The 23,149-nt window shown below is 37.3% G+C and overlaps 1 protein-coding gene across 1 annotated transcript; it reads left to right on the plus strand.

The window, feature by feature from the left end:
• The first annotated feature begins 15,420 nt into the window (after nucleotides 1-15,420).
• On the plus strand, nucleotides 15,421-22,569 carry inv (invected). The gene is made up of 3 exons (XM_086827380.1): nucleotides 15,421-15,475; nucleotides 20,010-20,182; nucleotides 22,036-22,569. The coding sequence occupies exons 1-3, from the start codon at nucleotides 15,421-15,423 to the stop codon at nucleotides 22,309-22,311; spliced, it is 504 nt and encodes a 167-aa protein (XP_086683506.1). The 3' UTR covers nucleotides 22,312-22,569.
• The last annotated feature ends 580 nt before the right edge of the window (nucleotides 22,570-23,149 follow it).

The following is a 23,149-nucleotide window of genomic DNA, read 5'->3' on the forward strand; positions in this document are numbered from 1 at the left end:
AGACCCCCCGCACACATAAATCGTTAAGCCCGCGGAATGCAAATGAATTAAACTAAAGAGAATAGTTTTTGTGACAATCGATAAGTGTGCATTTTTCTATCCTAAAGTAATTTACGAGTATGTCTCTGTCACGTCTGGCACATGACTCACTTGGATCTACTTCGCTCAGCTCCATTTCCATCTTGGCAGCCACCGAAGAAAGCCCGCAGAGACCACACACAAAACCAAAAGTAATATATTTAGTTATATAGAAAGAAGGGAAGATCCGAAATATCGAAAGAGTTTTCATTGTAAGCTATTAAAGTGGGGGAAAAGCCAAAAACCATTCCACATATCCATACATCTATCCAGCCCAGGCATCCATCCATCCATCTATCCATCCATCCAGATGGCCACCCACATTGGAGGGCCTTCAAAGGCGCCGACTTGTCAGAGATTTGCAAAAATATTTCACAACATGAGAAATGTGATGCTGCAGCAGCAGAAGGGATGTCAACCGAGGGCACAAAACACTTAAAGATGCTGTTTTTCCCCCTAAAAAGATACACTGCATCTGTGGAATGGGAGCATAAATCACACTGAGCATCGCAGAATATATATATATACTTGTGCATATCTGTGTAATCTGGGTGGCATATTCCAAGGGGTTAATGCCTGCGCAGTCTGTGTGTGTGCCTCTTACGACCAATTAACCCCACAAATCAATCGAGAACTGAAATCGAAATCGAAATCGGGGAAAAGAAAACGAAACTCAAGAATGGAAAAATCAAGGGGATTTTCGAGGGAGCCAGGAGTAGAGAGGCAGCAGAGAAGAGCGGAGAGGGGGCGCCACACAGACTTAATTAAGTCATCAACCAGAAGGCAGGCTAATTGGAGATCTGCGCCGCGATCGCAGCATCCAACGGATACCAAGAGGAGATACAGATACGGCAGAGCGGGACGAGGGTCTGCGCAATGAATGGTTGGATGGATGGATGTATGGGGATGGAGATGGGTATAAGATTCAGGGAGGGATTGAGATCGAGAGCCAGGGCCAGGGCCAGATCAGTGACCAAAAGAGACGCACCCGCAACTCGAAAGCGGCGGCGCACACAAGAACCACATGATGAGCAACAGCCCAAGAGATGATCATCATTGTGATCTTCAGGGGAGTTACACTGAGAACAAAGAATAGGGTATAAAAGTGAGGGAAGAAATGAAAGGCTTTTAAAAAGATTTAGAACCAGAACTTTGGATATAGGTCTCATAAAATAGACCTTGATAATTTTTGAGACCTATATCCAAAGTTCTGGTTCTAAATCTTTTACTAAAGATCTCTTTTATTATAATTCTATGCATTATTATTATTATATTATAGATATGTATTATATGCTCTATGTTATCTATATTCAAAAGATGATAATATTGCAGAATATATATAATTTTTTAAATTTCTTTAAAAAAATATATATATTTTTTGCCTCTATATAACATTATTTTTTAAGTTTTAAAGAACATTCATAATATATTAAATGGGAAAATCTTAAAAATCGTGTTCAAGGGATTACTGAAGCCTGAAAATTGGTATACCTTGAAGTTTTCTAGGGTATAAGTTAAAAGTTATACAATTTCCTTAATTTAAAAGGTATTTATCATATTTATAGAGAGTATTTATTATTATTATTTATTATGAGTAATAGATTTTAAATATAAAACCATAATAAGCAAGTTTTTAGGAACACTAAAGTCTAAAAATGAATATTTTTAGAACTTACCACATACTTGTTTACACTATCACTTATTCCTATGTTATATAGGTAATATATGTATGTATAAATATGCATATTTATTTCTCTCAGTGCCCCATTGCGATGATTCAGTAAATCAGAAAACCCAAAGACCACACACACGTGCATGTGTTCACTTGTATCTGTGTGTCCACCTAGGAGTTCCCCGCTATCAAGCCCTCTCTGTCGCACTCGCCCTCCGGAGATTTGAGATGGAATGACTCACGCATCGAACCTTAAAGCTACCCAAGCTCAGATCTCTTTTTTTTTTTTCTCTTGTTTTTTTTGGCAAAGCCAAGCCAAAGCCAGCAGCAGCACCGACAACAACAACAACAACAATAAGGAAAGCGGAGCAACGGCGTAGGACCACCTAGCGAGATGGGTCCACACACAGGCTTGAAATCCCATTCCCATTTTCATTCTCAGGCTGCTTTTAGGGTGGTCCTAAACTCGGCTGCTGTGTGAAGCCTGAAAAGCCCACGAAGGCTCACCCAGGGAACACTGGGCGACATAAGCTTGGGGGGAGCGGGGTGGAGATAGGAGAGACAAAAGCTGGAGACACTTTTTTGTGGGTCAAACTCAAGTGCCTGTCAGCAAAAGTCTGGTGAAGTTTAATAACACTAGACTACAAAAATGAATATAATTAATTTAAATAGTTCAAATTTCTTAATATTTATTTAATAATTTTAATAGTTTAAATTCCTAAGAGAAAAATATATGTAATTTTAAAATTTACATACAATTAAATGCAATTTGTAAATGAAAAATTATTTTTCTTTCTTTCATATTAGTTTTGAAATATTTTGTTCATTAGATTTTCCCACACTTCTTTAAAATACCCCAATAAACACCCCTTAATTTGCTGGCTAGTGTAATTTCACCTGATCCCGTAAAGTCGCCCGTTTGTTGTTGCTGTTTTTTTTTTCCTCTCTTATCGGCAATGTTTTTACATTGATTCGGGATTAACAGCGCCAGCCTCTCTTTCATGCTCCATTTCCCCACTCTCTTTTCTCTTTTTTACTTTTTTTTGTGCTCCACTACATTTGCATACCGTAAATGTAGCAATGACATTTTTATTAAGCGAGTGGTAGTTGTAGTTGGTTTTTAATGCTTTTAAGCCACGAAAGCCAACGGAGCCTGACCACACACACACACATACATACATACAGAGACATGTGAATTATTTACCCTCGATTGCAATTACAAAACACCGATAGGCATCTCGTTCTCGCAAAGGAATTTGCATTTGGGGAATTAAGTAACGCGCGCGCAAGTTTAACTGCTGCTCCCCATTCTCTTACGCGGTGTGTGTGTGTGCCCTCTTCCGCTCTCTTCGCATATAATTAAGCCGTGCCTTGGAAATTGCGAGCATGAGCATAAGCATGAGCATGAGCAGAGCCAGCAGCGGCAGCAGCAGCAGCGGCAGAGCAGCTGCACTTGGGTGGTCCCCTTTTGCTCTTGTCAAAATGTGTGGTCTTTATTAATAACAGCCGCCTTGGGGGAGGGGGGAGGGGGGAGCAGGAGGTTGGAGTGCGGGGCCAAGTTTTCGCTGTCGCCAATACAAAACGGATGTTGCCTTCGAACTTGTTGCTGCAACTTGCATGCGCCAACGATCCACCAAGGGATCCCACCAAGATCCATCCAACTCACTCTGGCTATCTCTGTCTCAGTCTCCACCGCCGCTGCCGCTCCTTTGATTTTTTCCGCTCGAACGAACGGCAGAAGCTGCAAATTAAAACATTCCTCTCCTCTCCCCTCACTGTTGATTCTTTGTTTGCTTTGCTGATGACGATCATTTCGCATTAAGTTTAATTTAAGTTGAAATTAGTTCGCTAATGAACTCATCAGCAACAGTTTTTGGCCGTAGTTTATAGCCAGTGTGCCATATGCGGGGATTGCACTCTATATGAGTGTACTGTAGGGTACACTACGCTTTATAGAGTGGGGTATATGGGTTTTGGGGGATGTTTGATTGAAAGATATTAAATGGTTAGAAAAATGTTATTGAATTTTTAGAAATCAAATTAAGTTTTGAGGTCTTCAATTGAATTCTTAGTAAGGAAATTATTTCTATTTGTATATAATTATCTATATTTTTTTAAATTAAATAATAATTTTATTGTTTTTGAGAAAAATAATTCAATAATTGAGAATTTGAACATTTTTAAATTTTATTATGACTACAAATGAATTTAATTTAATAAAAAATACAAGATCAAAGTTAATTATATCAAGTAAAAATCTTCTACAAAGTACTTTCATATATTTTATTTCCCTGAACACACCATTCTTTGAATTTTTAGTGCAAATTTGCGTACAAAATCGATCTAATTATGATCATAATTACGCCTTATTCCTGTGCACTTCCTGTCCCTACTCTTTCTTGGCCAAATCTTAATGAGTTAATTAAGCAAGCAAAAACATTGCAGCCACACAAAACAGACAGCTAACATGCGGATAAATAAGAACAACATTTGGGGGGAAAAAAGACAAGAAATCGGATGGGAAAAGCATCTTCTTACAGAGGTTATTTAAATAAAACTTTGTTGCAGCTGCGACAGAAAGAGAGAGATGGAGGGAGAGGGAACATTTCTAGCACGCGTGCAAGTAATTAAGCCGCCCAAGATGCGACATCTTGCTGTATATATATCGCTCCGCACATAGATCTCTGATATCATCGTTATCGAACATGTTCATCTTGCACGCTCCCGGGGAAGAATTATGAGCGAGAAGAAAGAAGGGAGGAGGGGAGAGGAGAGACTGCAGCTGAGGAGAAAGTAAGAAGAGGTTGGGATGGGTCTCTTTTTTTTCTGTGTTAGTCGTCGTCGGCGGTGCCTTAATGACATGCTAATGACTCCAAATGAGTTGACTTTAATGTAATTGAACAATTAACCAAGATAAGGATGCGGTTTGGGTTGGGTCTCTTCGATCGAGGGAGATTCAGGGAAAGAGAGTGGAGAAAGGTGATTAAGTTTTTGTTTAATTTTTTATTGAGTAAAAAAAAAAAGAGAGTTGAGGAATGTATGAATAAGGGTGTGCACTCTAAGGTCGTTACTATCTTTGATGATGATCAAAAACTCTTTTTTTCTTGTTGAGGTATGTATGATCCTGGATTAGAACTTATTGAGAATTATAGGAATTAAATGGGGAACCTCAGATGAAAGGTTTTATGACCCAATTTTCACGCACATGTATTAAAGTTATCAGCTAACTTATGCATTATCTTCATCTAGAACTTTCTTTGGAATTATAGGCAAAATATTATATTATAATTTAAATTATAAGTTTCAAAGCTAATAAAAACCCCTTGATCAAGATAATTCTAACAGATAATACTTTTTAAATTAAATTCAACTTATATTAAATTCCTTATATAGTAACTATACAGGGTATTATAATTTTAGTCAGAAGCTTAAAACGCAGTGAAGGAGTCATTTCCGACCCCCTAAATCATATATATATATATATATATATATATATATATATCTGCCGAGTCAATTTAGCTATCTTAAGACAATTAAAATTTTTTTCGAAATTTTGTTTAACAAAAATTTCGACAAATTATCAAAAAAAAAATTGGAAAAAATTTGAATTTTTTAAAATTTTAAAATGATTATGCAGATTTATAAACCTAATAAAAACTAACATAGGACTACTTTCCGAATGAAAATTAAGGCATTTTTGGCTTAGTTATGATCAATTTCCCAATCAATTTTATGAAGCAATCGCCAAGGGCAAAGTTCTTGTTTTTTAATACATTTTCAATCTTAAACAGTTAAGGAGTAAGACTTTCAAAACCGATATTCCGCAGAGGACACACAGCTAAGGTATCCATATTCGATGGCGCTAATTTCTTTATTCATGGGCACATGGTCGCCAGCGCTCCAAACCCAGATCCGTCCATCTCAAAGCACTCTTTACTCCAGATTGCCTCGACTATATATATATATATTTATCATTGTTTATGCAGCACATGAAGCTGCAGAAAACAAATTTACTTGCATGCCACAGATTCAGCAGCCGGGAAACTGGAAGCCTGGAAGCTGTTGCCTCTGCTTTCAACTTAATTGCGTGAATAAATTGTTTCAATTTCAATAAAAAGAGAAAAACAACAAAACAAAAACAAAGACAGACTGATGGTGGAGAGTATCAATCAATGTGAGAAACTCGGTTGCATTTTTAGTTGCTGTAATTAATATTCTGTGCACTCACAATGCAACACAGATACACCGCTACAGATACAGATACAGCTACAGCTAAAGATACAGATACATTCGTGTTAACAAGCCCAGGAACAACAGCCACAACAATTGCCAACGTCTGGCTTTTGTCCTCTGCCTTTTTTCCCTCGCCGCCTTGACTAATGGCATAGAATTTGCCAAGTTTGAATAATGAACGTGTGTGCTCTATATAGAGCATTCTATACTACATTATATAGTATGTATCTATAGAAAACCATAGATCAACCTGCTCGAAGCTTGACATTTTCGACAAAACGCTCTGTAATTGAAATGTAAATTGAGGTCTCTGGGCCTTAATTGATATGCTTGGTACCATTTTAGACTCGATTTCGTGTTCAATTTGCATCTCACTAAATTAATTTCAGGCAACCGGGAATTTATATCATGAGTTGGCAGTTTGCAAAAAAAAGGGGGTTGCTTTTCGAAAAGGCTAAATAAAAGTCACAAAAGTTGGGGAGGATATGGTCCAGTGATTTTGATTGTGTTGAAAAGATAATGTCGTTGATACCACTGAATCTGAATGGAAATAAAGTTTAACAAGTAATCAGCAGCGTGAAATTTGTTGTAGATTCTAGGGGAACTTGGGGATAGATTTAATATTCAGGGGAGTATTGAGTTATTAATGGAAAAAAATACAGATTTTCTTGTAGAATCTTTTAGAATTATTCAAAAAATCAAAGTATTTTAGTTAAAGATAATAGCAGAAAATGTAAAATATATCTTTCAGAAGCTCGTAGTATTTTGTAGTTGTATTATTTCTACAAAATGTTATTCATATTTTAGACTTTTTTATTACTAATCTAATACAGTAATACTTTTATAATAAATAATTGAGAATAATAGAGCCTAAGCGATCTCTTAATCCAAATAAGTCTCTTTTAAAAGTTAAAAAAACCATTAAGAATTAGGTAATATTATTATTTCTAACAAATAATCCAATCTTTGGTACGATTTCTTTACAAAAATTAATCTATAACCGATCTATCTAAATAGAGGAAAATTTAAAATGTATCTTTAAGAAGCTCTTTACTTATTTATATTTGTATTTTTGATACAAATAATAGAAAAAGCATTTTCTAAATAATATTATACATATTTTATACGTTTTCTGTACTAACTAGATACAGTAATAATCCTCATTGAGAACTATAGAGCCTAAGCGATCGCTCTTTATACCAAAAATCTCTTTTAAAAGTTTAAGAACCATTAAGAATTAGGTAGTATCATTATTTCTAACATATAATCTCATTCTTAGTATGATTTCCTTATTAAAATAAATCTCTAACTAATCTTTTTAAGCCTCAAATCTATTACAAGTTCACAAATACTAACTTGATCCCCCTTTCCCCCCATTTAAAACCCCTTAAATAAATGATTTCATACATTATTTACTTTTTATAGACACCTCCACTGTACTCTTTGTTACTTCCACCCATCGGATTGCTAACAAATTTAATTAAATTTCCAATTCTCGTGATCTCCGCCCCCTACCTCCCTCCCTCCCCCTTGCGAGTCAATCCACTTCCACTTGATAATTGAGTGTGGCTGCTGCCGAAGGGTGTTGACTGGTGTGGGTGGGTTGGGTGTGTGTGCCATGTAGTCGAGTGGTTGAACAAGCTTTCATGTAGCCAGCAGCAGCAGCAGCATTCAATAAGCCCCCGGGGATCCGGAACCATATCCGGGGAATCCAATAAAAGGCCAACCCTTAGGAAAGCAGGGGAAAATTTCATTGAGTGCGGCTTATCTTGTCGACACACTCGGGAGTGTTTTTCCCAGGGTTTTCCACACCCTTCCCTGGTAGCATTATATGGCTTATGATTAGCGTGAAATATAAACAAGGGACTCCCTTTCGGTTCTTCGCCGCTTATTTGTGGTTTGTCATCTTAAATGGGGAAACAACCCCCTTGCTTTCATTTTTGGGGGTTGCCATGTTTAAGGGGGCGTTGCCAAAGTTAAATAATAATAAAAATAAAGAAAAGCTTGTAGGGTGGAAAAAACGGCAAAACTAGTTGGCCAAAATCGTCAACTCGCGAGGCTAATAACTCATTTAAAGAGTGCCGCCTGACAACGATGTTGCTGCTGCTGCTGTCGCTTGTTGCACGTTGCTCGTTGCCGGTTGCAGCTGCAGCAGCAGCTGTTGCTGCAACACTAGCAACAACTTGGAAAACTGGCAACACAGTGGCCCCAAGAGCAAAATAACTTAATTTCATAAATGGCCACGGAGAGTCGTCGCCAAAGTGGAAAAAAAACGAACGGCCTTTAGACGCTGCACAAAAATTTAGCTGCCATGTTTGCCGTCGACTGATTGACGCTGCCAGTAAGCAATCAGCCATGGCTCTATGTGTGTGTCTGTGTCTGTTAACTTGGCCAATTCGTGTGCTTAATTATGCTTGCAACGACAGTGTTTCTTTGCCTTTTCTTCTCTTTGCATGCAACAACATTTGCATTGATTGCCCGGACTGTTTCATTCTAAGCAAAAATTGCCAACGCCAGTCAGTCTGTTATTATGGCTTATGGAAAATTATAGCGGTGACATTTTCATTTCATGGCTAATTGGGACTGAAAGATTGCCCAAAAGACCAAGGGGAGGGTTTTTTTTTTTGTACAGCAAGTGAGTTATTAAAAGGCGCTCAACGAGGCGTATGAGTAATGCTTAAATTGTTAGCCATTTTCAGACAAGTGTTTGTTGAAGGAATAAATATTTAAATATTTAACTTTTTTTATGGAATAAAAAATCAATAGAAATTAGAAATATATTTGCATATTTCTGAAGGTAATAATAATTGTATAAATTACTTAAATATAAAGAAAATATTTACCTAATTTTGAAGGTTATTATTATGAGGCCTAATGAGAATTATTAAAGTAAATAATGTAAAATTAGGGAAAATAAATAGGAAACTGAGGAGAGAGTGAATTTTTACCTTGTTATAAACTAAGATAAACAAATGGAAAATAAAGTCAAATAATATTTATTTTGTAATGACTCATACTGGTATTATTCCTAAAACTTATAATCGTTTAATATATAGATTTTGATTAAGAAAAAGTGATTTACGAGTCTCATAGGGATTATATATAGACAATTATTAAATAAATTCTAAAGTCTTGTCTGTTTCAAGCTTATAACTCCTAAAAAAGAGAACTTTCTAGACTAATTCCTTCAAGTTTTAACTCATTTTCACCTTTGATTGCCTAGAACTTGGATAAATAATTTGAAAAACTATTCATATAAGTAGCTTTTCTCTGTTTGTCCACACCCACTTAGCTTTATTTGCTCGTTGCTGTCATTTATTTAATCACATCGAAAACCAATGCAATTGAAAGTTTGAAAACCAACAAACAAAAAGTCAAAAGCGAAAAGTTAAGTGAATTGAATGCAGTCAACAAATCGAATCGGAAATTGAGAATCTGCAGCAGACAAACTTCAGCAGAGACAAACAAACAAAACGAAAAGAGAGAAACTCCCCCGCACGGATACAGATACAGATACGCAGATACAGATACAGATACAGATACAGATACTTTTACCCCAATAACAACGACGACAACGACTATCAAAAGCTCGTGTGTATGGAAGCTGTCAGGTCGAGTTGAATTTAATTAAATCCTTCATGTCGGCGTGTCTGTTAAAAATAGACAAATGACAGTTTCCTCTTCACGAGGAAATGCGGGGAAATACAGAAAGGATGGCAGGAAGTGCAGGCAGGCAGGCAGAACAGACAGGAATTGCCGGGGCATTATCCTCCAAAAGGATAAAGAGCCAAATGCAGCTCCAATGACAGTTGAAACTGAAGCACAGATTACGACAAGAGACCAGAAATTGAATTGAAATTTGTTACTGCTTCCACTGAAGCTTCTCCACACACTCTTCATCCTTCCTTCCTTCTGTCTTCAATAATTACTTAATTAAAAGCGGCGCAGAGCATGAGACACACACACACACACACACACAAAGGATAACAGTAATTAAAAGTCGCCAGTATTCCGAAGCGTGAGAATTTTAACAAAAATGCTGACTTTTGGATTGACATCGAGAGGGATATCGATAAGGGTTCCCGCTGAAAGCTGAAAACTGAATGAAAACAATCTTAAGGGGCACTTGAGCAGGTTTTGTTTACGTTTTAATGCACACTCACTGGGAAAGGGTAGTTGGGAATTATAAGGGAATATGTTTAAAAAATAAGTTAAATCAAGTTTTAAATTACAAAAAAAAAACTAGAGATGAGTTTAACTTTGTTTTACCATTGCTATAGTAATAACTTTAAGTAATAACCTACTTTAAAAATCTATTTAAGCCTTACTTCAAACTCTTAGAGCTAAAACTAGTTGGGAATTATAAGACTAAAATAGGAAGTACATGATTTTTTTCTTTGTAAAGAGTATTCAAGAGTTCTGTATAGCAAACCCCTAGCTCCTCCATCTCCTGGAAATTGTCAAGATGCCTGAATCGATCCCCGCAGAGTCGTCTTCTATGGCGGCGTCTTCTGGCGCCAGTAGCCAGCCTGATTCTCCCTCCCTTTCTTTCATTCACTGTTCCCTTCTCCCTCTATATCAAAAAACCTGCTGACGTCATAAAAACTTTGATAACTTAATTAACAACATAAGAAGAAAGACAGCAACAGAAAGGGAAGAATTCCTGGGCTGCTGTTTCTTCGATACCCAAGAATGCGGTAGGTAAAACTAAGCCAAATTAAAAGTGATCGGCATCGTTTTATCGATAATTTATCAAAACAGCCCCCAAAAACCCAGTGGCGAAAATACTCTTTATAATTCGTTTTCTTTTTTTTTTTTAACTCTTGGAGACGAAAAGAAGATCATGCGAATCAAAGACGAAGACGATGACGACGTGTGTGGTCCACATGGCGGAATCAGAATCTGAATCCAGAATCCAAAGCGACTTCGTCGTCGTCGTCGTCTTTGCCTTCGAAATTAGCATAAGAACCCCCTCATGATAATGATGATGATGATCATCATCATCGCTGCTGACCGGGATCAGCTGCATGGCCAAGAATATCAGACAGAGAGTGGAGTAGCGTATGAGTATAAACTCAAAGACCTGGGCCAAAATAAAAGCCATAAATCCACGGCTGGCGAACACACCAAGAGTGCACAGGTGGTCAACCTGGGCGGCTCGCCCTGCTGATATTTAAAACAATCTGTTGTGCTTTTCAATTACTTTATAGTACGTACACGACATACGAACGATCGGTGCCCGGCTTAAAGGTTTTCTGGCTCTCTGACTCTGACTCTGTCTCTGGCTTTTTGTGCGCCCCACACAGCTTGGCCCAAACAAAAAAAAAAAAAAAAATGATTCAGGAGCGGAGCTAATCGGGCCAAGACAAAGGTCATACAATCATGAGTCATAGGTGTTAAGGAAATGTGGTGGTAATGCATCTTGTAGTCACCAGAAAAGCTCAGGGAAATACGAGGTTTGTTCTTACTTAAATTGCTATATAAAGCAAGAGATTAATAATAATTGGGACCCTAATAAATATATTTCTTAGTACTTTATATTTTGTATAAATTGTATAATTTATTATTTTCTTTATTTATTATATTATTTCTTATGTCTTAAGATTTTTTCCCCTCGATTGCGCTCCTGTTTTCATGATCTTGTGTGTGCGACCGAAACATTGGCACATAAAATACAAAAAAAAAAAAGACACAAGAAAAATATGAAAAGAAAAAATCTTATGAGCTCAGCTGTGCTATTAATTGTTTTATTAAGACATTTCAAGATTTAACATGCCAGATACCCTGCAGCACAAAATATAGGGCATAGCCGACTTAAGGCTAAAGTTCAAAGTTATAAGTTCATGTTATATTTGTTAACTAAATGGTATACTTTATTTACTGATTAAGTAAACGATTATAATTTGAAATAAGATCAAGTGAAAAGGTGTAATTGTGAGCAAGTTGAACTTACTTAATTGGAAGTTAGTGTAACTTGAAGATAGTATAAATTGAAGTTTTTTAATGGTTTCATTTTACATAACCGAAAAAAGGTACATTTTGGGTTACCATAAGTTAAGGTTACAACATCATCAAGTAATTAATCCTTAAAATTGGTAACATTTAGTTATTATAATTTGAAGAAAACTTAACGTTAGGTTAAAGACACTTCTACTAAAGGTTCTCAAAACTAAAAGTTATTATATTTCAAAATAATGACAACTACCATAACTTAAATTACTGTAGCTTGATATTTCTACAGCCTGAAGCTTATATAATTAGATAGTATCTTCTTAAAATAAATATATTGTAATAACATGTTACTATACCTAAAACAGTTTCCTATAACTTTTCTATAGGTTTTCTTTCTCAAATTAATAATATATAACCCCCTTCGATATATAACATTTTACTCCTTAATCTATAAAAAAACCTCGCTCTATAAATAGAAGCAGGGCACTAAGCAAGTTCCCTAAACCCGACCCAAAGCAAGATGAGGCTAAAAAACCCAAAGACCTCCTTCTGGACCTTGTGCATCTGGGTTTGGGGGAAGACCAAGACCTCGGTCCGATCTTCTGCCTCACTCACTGTGCTCACTGTGCTGGGCTCCCCCCACGTCCCCAACGATGATCTCGATGATCATAATCATGATCATGATCTTCAAGCGACGAGCGTTGCGGAGGAAGGAAAAAAGGAGATTGAGCATCGAGGAGGAGCAGTAAAAGGAGGAGGCTGGACCTTTGGTGTGGTCCTTCTCGAGTGGTTTGCATCTCGGTGATCCGTGGAAGATTGATGTTAATGTTGGCATCGCCCTGGTGTGAACACACTTATTCGCATATTTGTTTTGCAACCCAGAAACATTTTTTTTTCTTTTTGGGGGCCACACACGATGACCACGTAGGGTTATCGCCGCTAATAGAGCCATAAAGCGAACATTTATTGATCTACAAATTATTTTTGGGGCCTGCTGCCGCTGGCTTTGACTTCTTCTTTTTTTTTCCCCCTCTTTTCTGGCCAATCTAAATATTCATTAGTGGCGGCTTGATTGTCGGACGATCGCCTCAGAGATCGCAGCGTTCTTCGATTTAATTTTATTTTTATGGTTCCCTCTGAATGAAACCGACTGACGACAGAGTAACAAAATAAACAAACACTCTCTTCCCGATCGATCGATGGATCGATCTGACGATATATGTTTTGTAAACCTTTCGTTTCGGGTGGTCCACCCAAGATCAGAGTCAATGATGTGTTCATTAGGGTGAAAGTCAGAAACTCAGATCGCTCTCAGACTTTGAGTGATCTAATTGAAGGAGAAACTGGAGCTTAAAACTTGAGATCTGAGATCGTAGACCCGGAGGATTGCGTTAATTGAGAGCCCATAAAAGTGCACTAATTTAGTCGAAATAACCATAGAAGCGTAAAACGTTCACACCTCAATTGCACAAAAGCCAAAGAAACGAGTCTATTAAGGCGCAGATACAGATACAGATACAAGCAGCAGCTCTACAGATACAGATACAGATACAGATACAGATACTTTGGCTGCCCATATCAGTGTCGCCGTACTTGAGACAATCACGCAGCTTGGATCTCGTATCTCTCAAACTCAAACCCAAATCCAAAACCAATCCCAGTGGCAGTTGTTCAGGCCACCTGATGCTCCATGCCAAGCCATGCCATGCCATTCGGATTGATTACAGTTTCTTAATGAAATTGTTTGCTAATATCAGCGGAAAATGCGGTTTGCAATTTGTCAAACCAGTTGTTGCTCTGCGGCCCAGCCAGGCTCATGGACCCAATCAATGCTATAAATGTAAGCGATATCTCTGCCAGAGTATTAAGTCGCTAAAGGTGTGAGAGCGCATAAAAGGTTGCATTTCGGCATCTCCAGCCAGTTTCAACCAGTTTTTTTAGAGGGGAGATTCCTCCTTAAGAGGAACTTGGCTTTGAGACTAAGATTATCTAATAGGAAATGGTTTAAGGGAAATATATCTCTATTTAGGGGACTTTGGGTTACCCAGAAAGCTGGGTTTACTTGGGATCTTTAGGTTAGATTGTAAGGATATCTTTTTTTTTAACTTAATGCTAACTTAAACCTTGAATTCGGTCTTAAAATCAATGACACCTTAATATATTCTCTTCAGTTATTCACATTTAATTCCCCTAATCACCTGGAAGCTCCTTTTCTTTCATTTGCCGACTTCAATTTGCGTTTAAAGCAACATGTTTTGACACCTTGAACCTCGTACATAAAGCATATTCAATGAAAAGCATATTTAAAGAGAGGATTCCCCCTTAAGAGGAACTTGCCTTTGAGATTGAGATTATCTAATAGGAAATGGTTTAAGGGGGAAATATATCTCTATTTAGGGGACTTTGGGTTACCCAGGAAGTTGGGTTTACTTGGGATCTTTAGGTTAGATTGTAAGGATATCTTTTTTTTTAACTTAAAGCTGACTTAAACCTTGAATTCGGTCTTAAAATCAATGACACCTTAATTTATTCTCTTCAATTATTCACAAATAATTCCCCTAATCACCTGAAAGCTCCTTTTCTTTCATTTGCCGACTTCAATTTGCGTTTGAAGCAACATGTTTTGACACCTTGAACCTCGTACATAAAGCATATTCAATGAAGCGCCTTTGCCACAGAGTCAAAAGGAGCGGTTAAAAGCAAAGTTCCTTTTGGCTAAATGCAATTTCATATGCAAAGCTGGCAAGGGCTATGCAAATTAGCCCCATGGCTAGTGGCAGTGTAAATACCGCCGTTGTCGTTGTCGTCACTGATAGAGCAATTAAGAAATATGCTTTAAAAATATTTTCATGCAGGAGAGCAAATTATGCGATGGAATGTTGTCGCTTAGCCTTTGGCGTTTGGCGAGCTACCTGACTAACTTGGAGTCGACTTGACTTGGCTATTTTTGTTGCCATCGATTGAGCGATAGACAAAACGTTGACAAAGTTAGCCTGGCTAACACAAACACAACATCGGCATCGGCATCGGCATCGTTTGTCATCGATTGCGAGTGTCACCGGGGCGTCAATCACTTCAATTAAATGTGCAATCAAATCGATGAGCGGTGCGTCGTCATGTCAATATCCATCAGAGTTGTCGCCCGAAAAAACCGCAGCGTTAATTTGCCTGTCTTTCCATGGGGTTTGGGTTTTGTATTATGCGTGGGCTCGAGAACCATGATTATCAATCGATCAGGCCATCAATCAAAGCGATCGCTTTCACTTTCCGCTTGTATGTAAATTTCCCTTCCTCTCTCTCAGTCGTTGTCTTTTATGGCTTATTAATGATCTCGGCTCGAATGTGCGATCATTAGAGACAGATACGAGCTGCGATTGCCACAAAACAGATCGCTTACAACGAAGCTTGGTGGGGCTTAGGTGACTGGTTCTTGATCGGACCGGCTCCAACTCCAACTCCATCTCCATCTGTATCTGTATCTCCATATGTATCCGTATCTGTATCTGTTTGTGGGCTCCCCTGTGACGCTTTGTGTGGCCCGTTAGTTTGAGATCTTTATATGTCAATTTCGGTGCAAGTTGGCAATTTTGTGGCCCGTGAGTAACAAGTGTCGTTCCGAAATACTAAAAAAAGAAAAATCCTTCAAGAACCAAGTTAATTGCAAGCACTCTCATTCATTGCCATTGCGTCAATAAAGGTAAAAGACTCACCTGGCCCGTTGGCCATAAGATTCCTTTTGTGCCTGCCTTAGCTTCTGCTTCTTTTGGCATTTGTAACTCATGTTAAGCATAAATAAAACAAATGCGTTTATTTTAAACATATGCCCCAGTGGCGGCTCCAGCTTCAGCTTCATCTTCATCTTTAGCTCTTTTTTTTTTTGGTCCAGACTCTCCTCTCGCAGTTAGCAGTTGGCATCGCCAAGTTGGGTCATTCCCGGCCTGCTGCTGCTGATGATGAAGACATCTTCCCGTTTTCTGTTTTTGTTTTTCTCCGCCGTCTGTTCTTGGGGCCTTGACTCTTGCATGTTGTTCTTTTTTATTTTGGATGATGATGAACTGGAATTTATGTGAATGTGCGTCTTTGTTTTTGTTGTTACTTACACTCTCTCTGCAGGCTTGGTGGGGTACCAGAAACAAGGCCACGAAGTTGGCTTCTGTTTTTGCCGGATTTGTTTAGCAGTAATTGGATTTGGATACTTTGATTTAACACACATTTTAATAATAGAGTAAGCTTTGATTTAACTTCAAATTTAATTAGTAACTTTAAACGGAACAAGAAGAAGAACAAAAATAATTGTGTTTGCTAAGGTGCTTAAGTACACTGGTTGAGAAGCGCAGAGGAGGGCACTTTTTTGGAGAGAGTGAAAGAGACGAAAGTGTCATTTTTATGGGAGAGTAACAGAGAGGCAAACACAATTTTATTTTTTGAGAAGCATAGGGAAGGTCTCATTGTTTATTTTTTGGAAGAATGAGAATTTGAGTTGGTAAATAAATATTATATATCCGTAAAATTGATAAGAAATATAACATAATGACTTTTGGTTGTTGTTTTTTTTTTTGCGACACAAATTTTATATTAGCCAAAGGTTGGATTTAAATTCAAATTTAATAAGACACTTTAAAAGGAACAAGAAGAAGAACAATAAAAATTGTGTTTGCTTAGGTGCTTAAGTACACTGGTTGAGAAGCGCAGAGGAGGGCACTTTTTTGAGAGAGTGAAAGAGAGGAAAGTATTATTTTTGAGAAAGAGTAAACGAGAGGCAAACTCAATTTGGTTTTTTGAGAAGCGCAGAGAAGGTGTCTTTTGTATATTTTGAAAAAGTGAGAGGCAGATTTATTTAGGGAATTTAATAAATAATTTAATTTGTTTGGAAGTAAGTAAATATTGTAGACTCGAGGTCTTTTAAAGTAATAAAGCACTGTGCATTATTTTAGTATAGTTTGTAAAAAAAATTTTATTAATCTGTTATATGTTATTAATTATTAAAAATATCAATTTCAAACCTAAAACCTATTCAATTAAATTAAATAAATTGCCTTTAATTTTTTCAACCTTTAGCCCATTCCACCTCAAAGACCTAAATACCTAACTCCACCACCACCAATTCCAACATTGATTGAGTTAATATAATTTGTATTAAAGCCAATTTAAACCAAAAACTCCCTTAGCTCCCTTGCCCTTCCCAAAAATCCCTCCCTTTTTTCCTTGACAAAAGAAAAACTTGGAAAACTTTTATTGTGTCAAATTTGCGCAGCAAAGCAATGAAAAATTTAACACGCTATAAATCACAATTTTTCCACCAAGAAGTGAGAGAGGAGGAAAAGGCAATTGTTGCATTGTAAGGCGTAAGGCACACACAAAACAAAAAAAAAGGAAAAGGAAACCAGGATAACTCTGGCAACCCCTTGGCAATGTCCTTGCTACGCCTTGGCATGCAGCTTGAGCTTGAGCTTATCTCCGCCCTGCCAACATGCGTTTTTATACAGTGGGTGGGATGGGGTGGTGTTGGTGATTTTTCCCGGAGGTCACCATGACTTGGATTTTCCCAGTCGTCAACGTCTCCCGGCTGTCTGACAGGTTCAAGGTCTGGCCCAGCTACCATTCCTGCTCCTTCTTCTCCCTTCTTTAGAGTTTCAGTTTGTTTTTTATTGTCGGCTGCGTGTGAAATTTAAAACCGTGATAACACCTTACAACAGCCACGCCCACTTGTCAGACCCGTAGCCCTGCCGCCCTTTCGAGACTTTTTGGATTTCTCTGGTTTAATTTCGCGCCCGTCGGCAGCTTTGGCATTTTGTTGACAAAATTGATTTGTTCAATTTTTCCAACGATTTAACTTAGGGCATGACTTGGTCGCGTTGCCATTAGTGCCGCTACATTTGTTTTGAAGGTTGTTTTTTTTAACCTCCCTCCAACCCACCCACCGCCCCCACAACCCCCCCTTGGTAATGGCTCTGTAGTTCCCGGGAATTTTCGCACGTTTCGGGCAGGCGGAAAAGTTTCCTTTCCCTCTGACGTCGTGGAATTTAATCAATTTCCGATATTTTATTGATTCACGTTAAAAGTAAATTAAATTTTAAATTGTCCAAAGTCGCTTTTTGTGCAAACTGTTCTAATGTATATCTATCTCTTTTCTTTCTCTTTCCAGGTCGAAGTAAGTACGGGGAAAAAGGTTAAGAACTTGGATTCAGTCATTGGAAAAATCACAGGATCGATATAATGGCATTTTCATGACATGGAAGGACATGGAAGAAAGAGACTTGAAGTGGAAGAAAGAAGGCTTTGTTATCGATTATAAATATAGGGTTTTTTTTTATATATATATAACCTTGAAGGGTATTATAATTCCATTTAGAAGTTTGCAAAACAGTGAAGAAGTCATTTCCGACCCCATAAATCATATATATCCTTAATCAGCATCAACAGCCGAGTCGTTGTAGCTATATTTGGAAACAATTGAATTTTTTCAACATTTTCAACATTTTTCAAGTGGTGAAAAAGTGAAAAAGTTATAAAAAATTTAAAATTTTTTACATTTTTAACTGAGTATGCAGATTTGTAAAGCTAATAAAAATTAGCACAGGACTTCTTTCCAATTTGAAATTAATGATTTTTTGGCTTAGTTATGAGTTTTTTAAAGTTTGATTTTACCTAAAAATTGTCATATAAAATTATATATAAATATCGGCTCAAAAAATGGTATTATAGTTTTAGTTAGAAGCTTCCAAAACAGCGAAGAAGTCATTTCCGACTCTATAAATCATATATATTCTTGATCAGCATCAACAGCCGAGTCGTTGTAGCTATATTTGGCAACAATTTAAGTTTTCAAAATTTTCAACATTTTTAAAGGTGTAAAAATTGTCAAAAGTTCATAACAAATTTAAATTTATTACATTTTAAATGGAGTATGCAGATTTATAAAACTAATAAAAACTAGCACAGGACTTTTTTCCAAATTGTAATTAATGATTTATTGGCTTAGTTATAAGTTTTTTAAACTTTGATTTTTTTTGAAAATTGTCATATAACAGCTTCGACTTTATTTATTTTAAAAGAACCTAACATTTAACACTTAAATACTATTACCAACTAAAATCTATTTTAAAGAGTCAGCTTAATATATTCCTCATCCTGGCATTCATGTATTTTCCGGCTGGACACTTTTCTTAAAAGAATTTCTTCAACAATTTCTCTAAGCAATTTCCACAAGACACTTGCCCCCAAAATGCCTTATGATAGATGTAGCCCTTAAATTACAAAATACTTGCCACATATTTTCAGTTTAGTGTTTTTAGGAAACATCTTGCGGTTGGGTCAGTCGTCGAAAGTCTCCTTCCTTCTTTTGCTGACCAAAATATTCCCATTAGTGAAAACCTCATAATTGCTTCATCTCTAGCATTTTCCATTTTCTCTCTTGGCTCTAGGACTTTGTTAAACTATTTCCGGAAAACGAGCTTATAACTTTTGAATACTGTCTCCGCAACAGCCCTTTTCTTCGAATAGAATTTTATTTGCTCGAAAGGACCCACATCAAGTGAAGCGATTCTCTGCGCCTGTCCCGCTGTCCGCCCCAAAATGTTGTTAATTAAATCCAAGACAACTCAAGTCGCTGCTTCCTTTTGGTGTTTTTTAGGGGAGGTTTTCCTCGCAGGACATGGCCGGGAAAATTAGCCACAGTCAAAAGTCATTGCGTTGATTACATTCTGGGGAAAATGACGCGAGCAAATTTTCCAACCAAAAAACTTTAATTGTTTTAGCTGGTAAGGAAGTCAGCAGAAGGAGAGGGAGGGAGGGAGGAGGAGGAGCATTTCCTTCTGGGGGTTGACTGGACGCATTTAAATGTGAATTAATTGCCGGGCATCGTCGCTGCATATATGAGGCGCAGGATTTATGTCCGCCCAATGAGTTGGCAGTCAGGTTGAGGCACAGCCACAGGTCCAGCTGCAGGTTCAGTTTCAGTTTCAGTGTGAGTCTCCCCGTCCAGTTCCCAGTCATGTTGGTGCCCATTAAGCGCTCCCTGGAATTTTTATGACCTCCTCATCCTTATTGTGTTTTTCTCACTTCCACGTTCCAGGTCCGCGAACGCGAAAGCCCAAAAAGCCAGCCACATCCAGTGCAGCGGCGGGTGGCGGTGCTGCCGGAGGCGGTGGTGTGGGCGGTGAAAAGGGCGAGGTCACGGACGGTGGCACACCGGAGGACAAGCGGCCGCGAACGGCCTTCAGTGGCACACAGTTGGCGAGACTGAAGGTGAGTTCGATAAGAATTAAATTCCTTTTGGATTTACCTATTATTTGGATTTAATTATTATTAAATTATTATCCCCTTTGGATTTACTTAAAAAAATCTTAATAAAAGTATAAATCCTTTGAAAAATTAAATTAGAAATATATCTTTTAGGGTAGAAGTTTAGTAAGACTCTTCTAAAACCTTAATTTTTACTACTTCTACCTATTATTTGTTTATTTACTACTTCTTTAACATTAAATTCCAAGTATTTCTTACGACTTTCTTTACATTTTTAAGCTTTACATACATTTAAAGCAAGAAAAACCCCGATATAATAAATATCGAAAAATATCCTCATCTAAAATATCGTTTACTTTAATTTAGAGAAATTTTAGATGTAATTAAATTTCCAATGTAACGTTGAAGTAACTTTCGCTATTATTAAAATAACTATTTTATAAAATATAGATTTGCTATATTAAACAGAATGTATTTGCGTTCATCGCACTTAAATTGCCATGTTTAAATATAGTTGTATAACGATAATATCGTAGACTTTGATGTTTCGAATGCTTAACTATCGAAAAAGATAGAATTTAATGATAAAATCTCATTATAACCTAAAAAAAGATAAAATACTGCAATTGTGTCTATTTTTTTTTGTTCTTTGTTTGTTGTTCCGATATATTAAACAGTATATGCTTTTAAAGCACCAAAAAATATCAATTTACAAGAAAGGAAGCTAACTTCGGCACGCCGAAGTTTATATACCCTTGCAGATAGAACTTCTATGAATAGGAATCCATACAATATAAATTATATATATTTGTGTTAAAAAACAATGAAGTAATACCTGCTTTCATTTCATTCACCTATACATATTATATTTGCAGTTTTACATTCACTGATTTGCATTTTTCCTCCACATCAAACGATCGTTTGTATGGCACCTATATAGTAGTATAGAACCTATAGTCGTCCGATTTTCATGAAATTTGCCACAAAATTTAAGACTTATATAAAATGGCTATACCTCAAATTTGATGAAAATCAGCTGAAAACTAAAAAAGTTATAAATTTAATTGTATTAATTTCTCGATCGTTCCTATGGGAGCTATATGATATAGTAGTCCGATTTTTATAAAATTTCGTACAAAATTGAAGAGTATAGTAAAATGGCTATATCTCAAATTTGATTCAATTCTATTGAAAACTGAAAAAGTTAAACTTTTTTTTGTAAAAATTTTCCGGTCATTCCTATGGCAGCTATATGATATAGTCGTCCGATCCGGCCCGTTCCGACATATATACGAGTGAGAGTATATACAAGGCTAACTACAAAGTTTCATTCAGATAGCTTCAAAACTGAGAGACTAGTTTGCGTAGAAACGGACAGACGGACAGACGGACAGACGGACAGACGGACGGACGGACAGACGGACAGACGGACAGACGGACAGACGGACAGACGGACAGACGGACATGGCTAGATCGACTCGGCTGTTGATCCTGATCAAGAATATATATACTTTATATAGTCGGAGGTGCCTCCTTCACTGCGTTGCAAACTTGTGACTGAAATTATAATACCCTGCAAGGGTATAAAGATGAACGATTTATCGATTTCAGTTAAGATAAATCGATATTTTCTGCTCTCACATTATACTTGAAAGATACAAGTATCTTAGGAATGCTAGGAATAACTTCCCTCTTAAGTAAACTACTTTAATTACTTGAAGTTTTAAGCACTCCTCAAGTTCTTTCTTTAAACTTTAATAATTAAATTTTAGAGATACATTCTCCCTATAGAAAGTACCATATTTTTTCCCTTAACTAATAAAATTTATGGACCAAATTTTTCTCCCCCCTTTCAGCACGAATTCAATGAGAATCGCTATCTGACAGAGAAAAGGCGCCAGCAGCTGAGCGGTGAACTGGGCCTGAACGAGGCCCAAATCAAGATCTGGTTCCAGAACAAGCGGGCCAAGCTGAAAAAGTCGAGCGGAACAAAGAATCCGCTGGCTCTCCAGCTGATGGCCCAGGGATTGTACAATCATTCGACGGTGCCGCTGACCCGCGAGGAGGAGGAGATGCAGGAGCTCCAGGAGGCGGCCAGTGCGGCGGCGGCTGCCACGAAGGAGGCCTGCTAGGAGATCGAGCAATATCTACGATTTAGTATTTATATGGAGAGTGCATATAGCGTGTAAGGTGTCTTAGGACTAACTAAACGATTAAGTTGTACCATATTCTAGTCCAGAGCACACGCAACACGAATGAAATCTTCAAGAAAGAATCTTCAGAGAGAGAAAGATACAAAAGAAACTGAAGGTTGCGTGTGTTTCTTCGTTTTTTGTATAAATAGATTCATAAATTCACAACTAAATAATTTAATAAACATTTAAATTATACATGCCCATCGTTGTCGTCGTTAACACAAAAAGAATTTTTGCATAATTTTTATTTGATTGCCGGAGCTGTATCTTAGTATCTTTGTATCTGTGGGTGGTCCCATCTTGTGGATCTATCTTGATATTGTTATAGTTTTTGCCGTGGGCGTCGGCATTAATTACTCAATTAACAAATGCGCCAGATCAAACGATTTTTTATCTGGCGACAATTGCGGGGAATTACAATTCGAATTAAATTCATTATGCAAATTGAGTTTTTTTTTTGAAAACTCGCTATCTGTGAGCATAATCACACGCCTAATAAACGGCGTCTGAGTCTGACTTTTACTAACATTATATTATTAAATTAAATTCCTCCTCCTCCCTTGTTGCTTTTTGTTTTTCTCTTTCGCGTTCTCCCTCCATCTAATTTAGCCATTAAATTTGCATATAGTCGTCAAATCCATGGTGTGTTTGAGTGAGTGTGTGTGTGTGTGTTTGCAGGTGTGCGAGTGTGCCAGCGGCACAAATTGACACCTTGACGGCCCGGCGACGGCGTCAAACGCGGCAGCAGACGCCGCTTTTGCAGAGCTTTTTTTTC

This window comes from Drosophila serrata, unplaced genomic scaffold (assembly GCF_035046125.1).
Source record: "Drosophila serrata isolate PLE 108 unplaced genomic scaffold, ASM3504612v1 contig_165, whole genome shotgun sequence".
Lineage (NCBI taxonomy): Eukaryota > Metazoa > Arthropoda > Insecta > Diptera > Drosophilidae > Drosophila > Drosophila serrata.

Coding starts and splice junctions, on each gene's coding strand:
- inv (XM_086827380.1), top strand. CDS start 15,421: ATGTATCCGTATCTGTATCTGTTTGTGGGCTCCCCTGTGACGCTTTGT. Junction 15,476..20,009: donor TGTGACGCTTTGTGTGGCCC/GTTAGTTTGAGA, acceptor TCCACGTTCCAG/GTCCGCGAACGCGAAAGCCC. Junction 20,183..22,035: donor CACAGTTGGCGAGACTGAAG/GTGAGTTCGATA, acceptor CCCCCCTTTCAG/CACGAATTCAATGAGAATCG.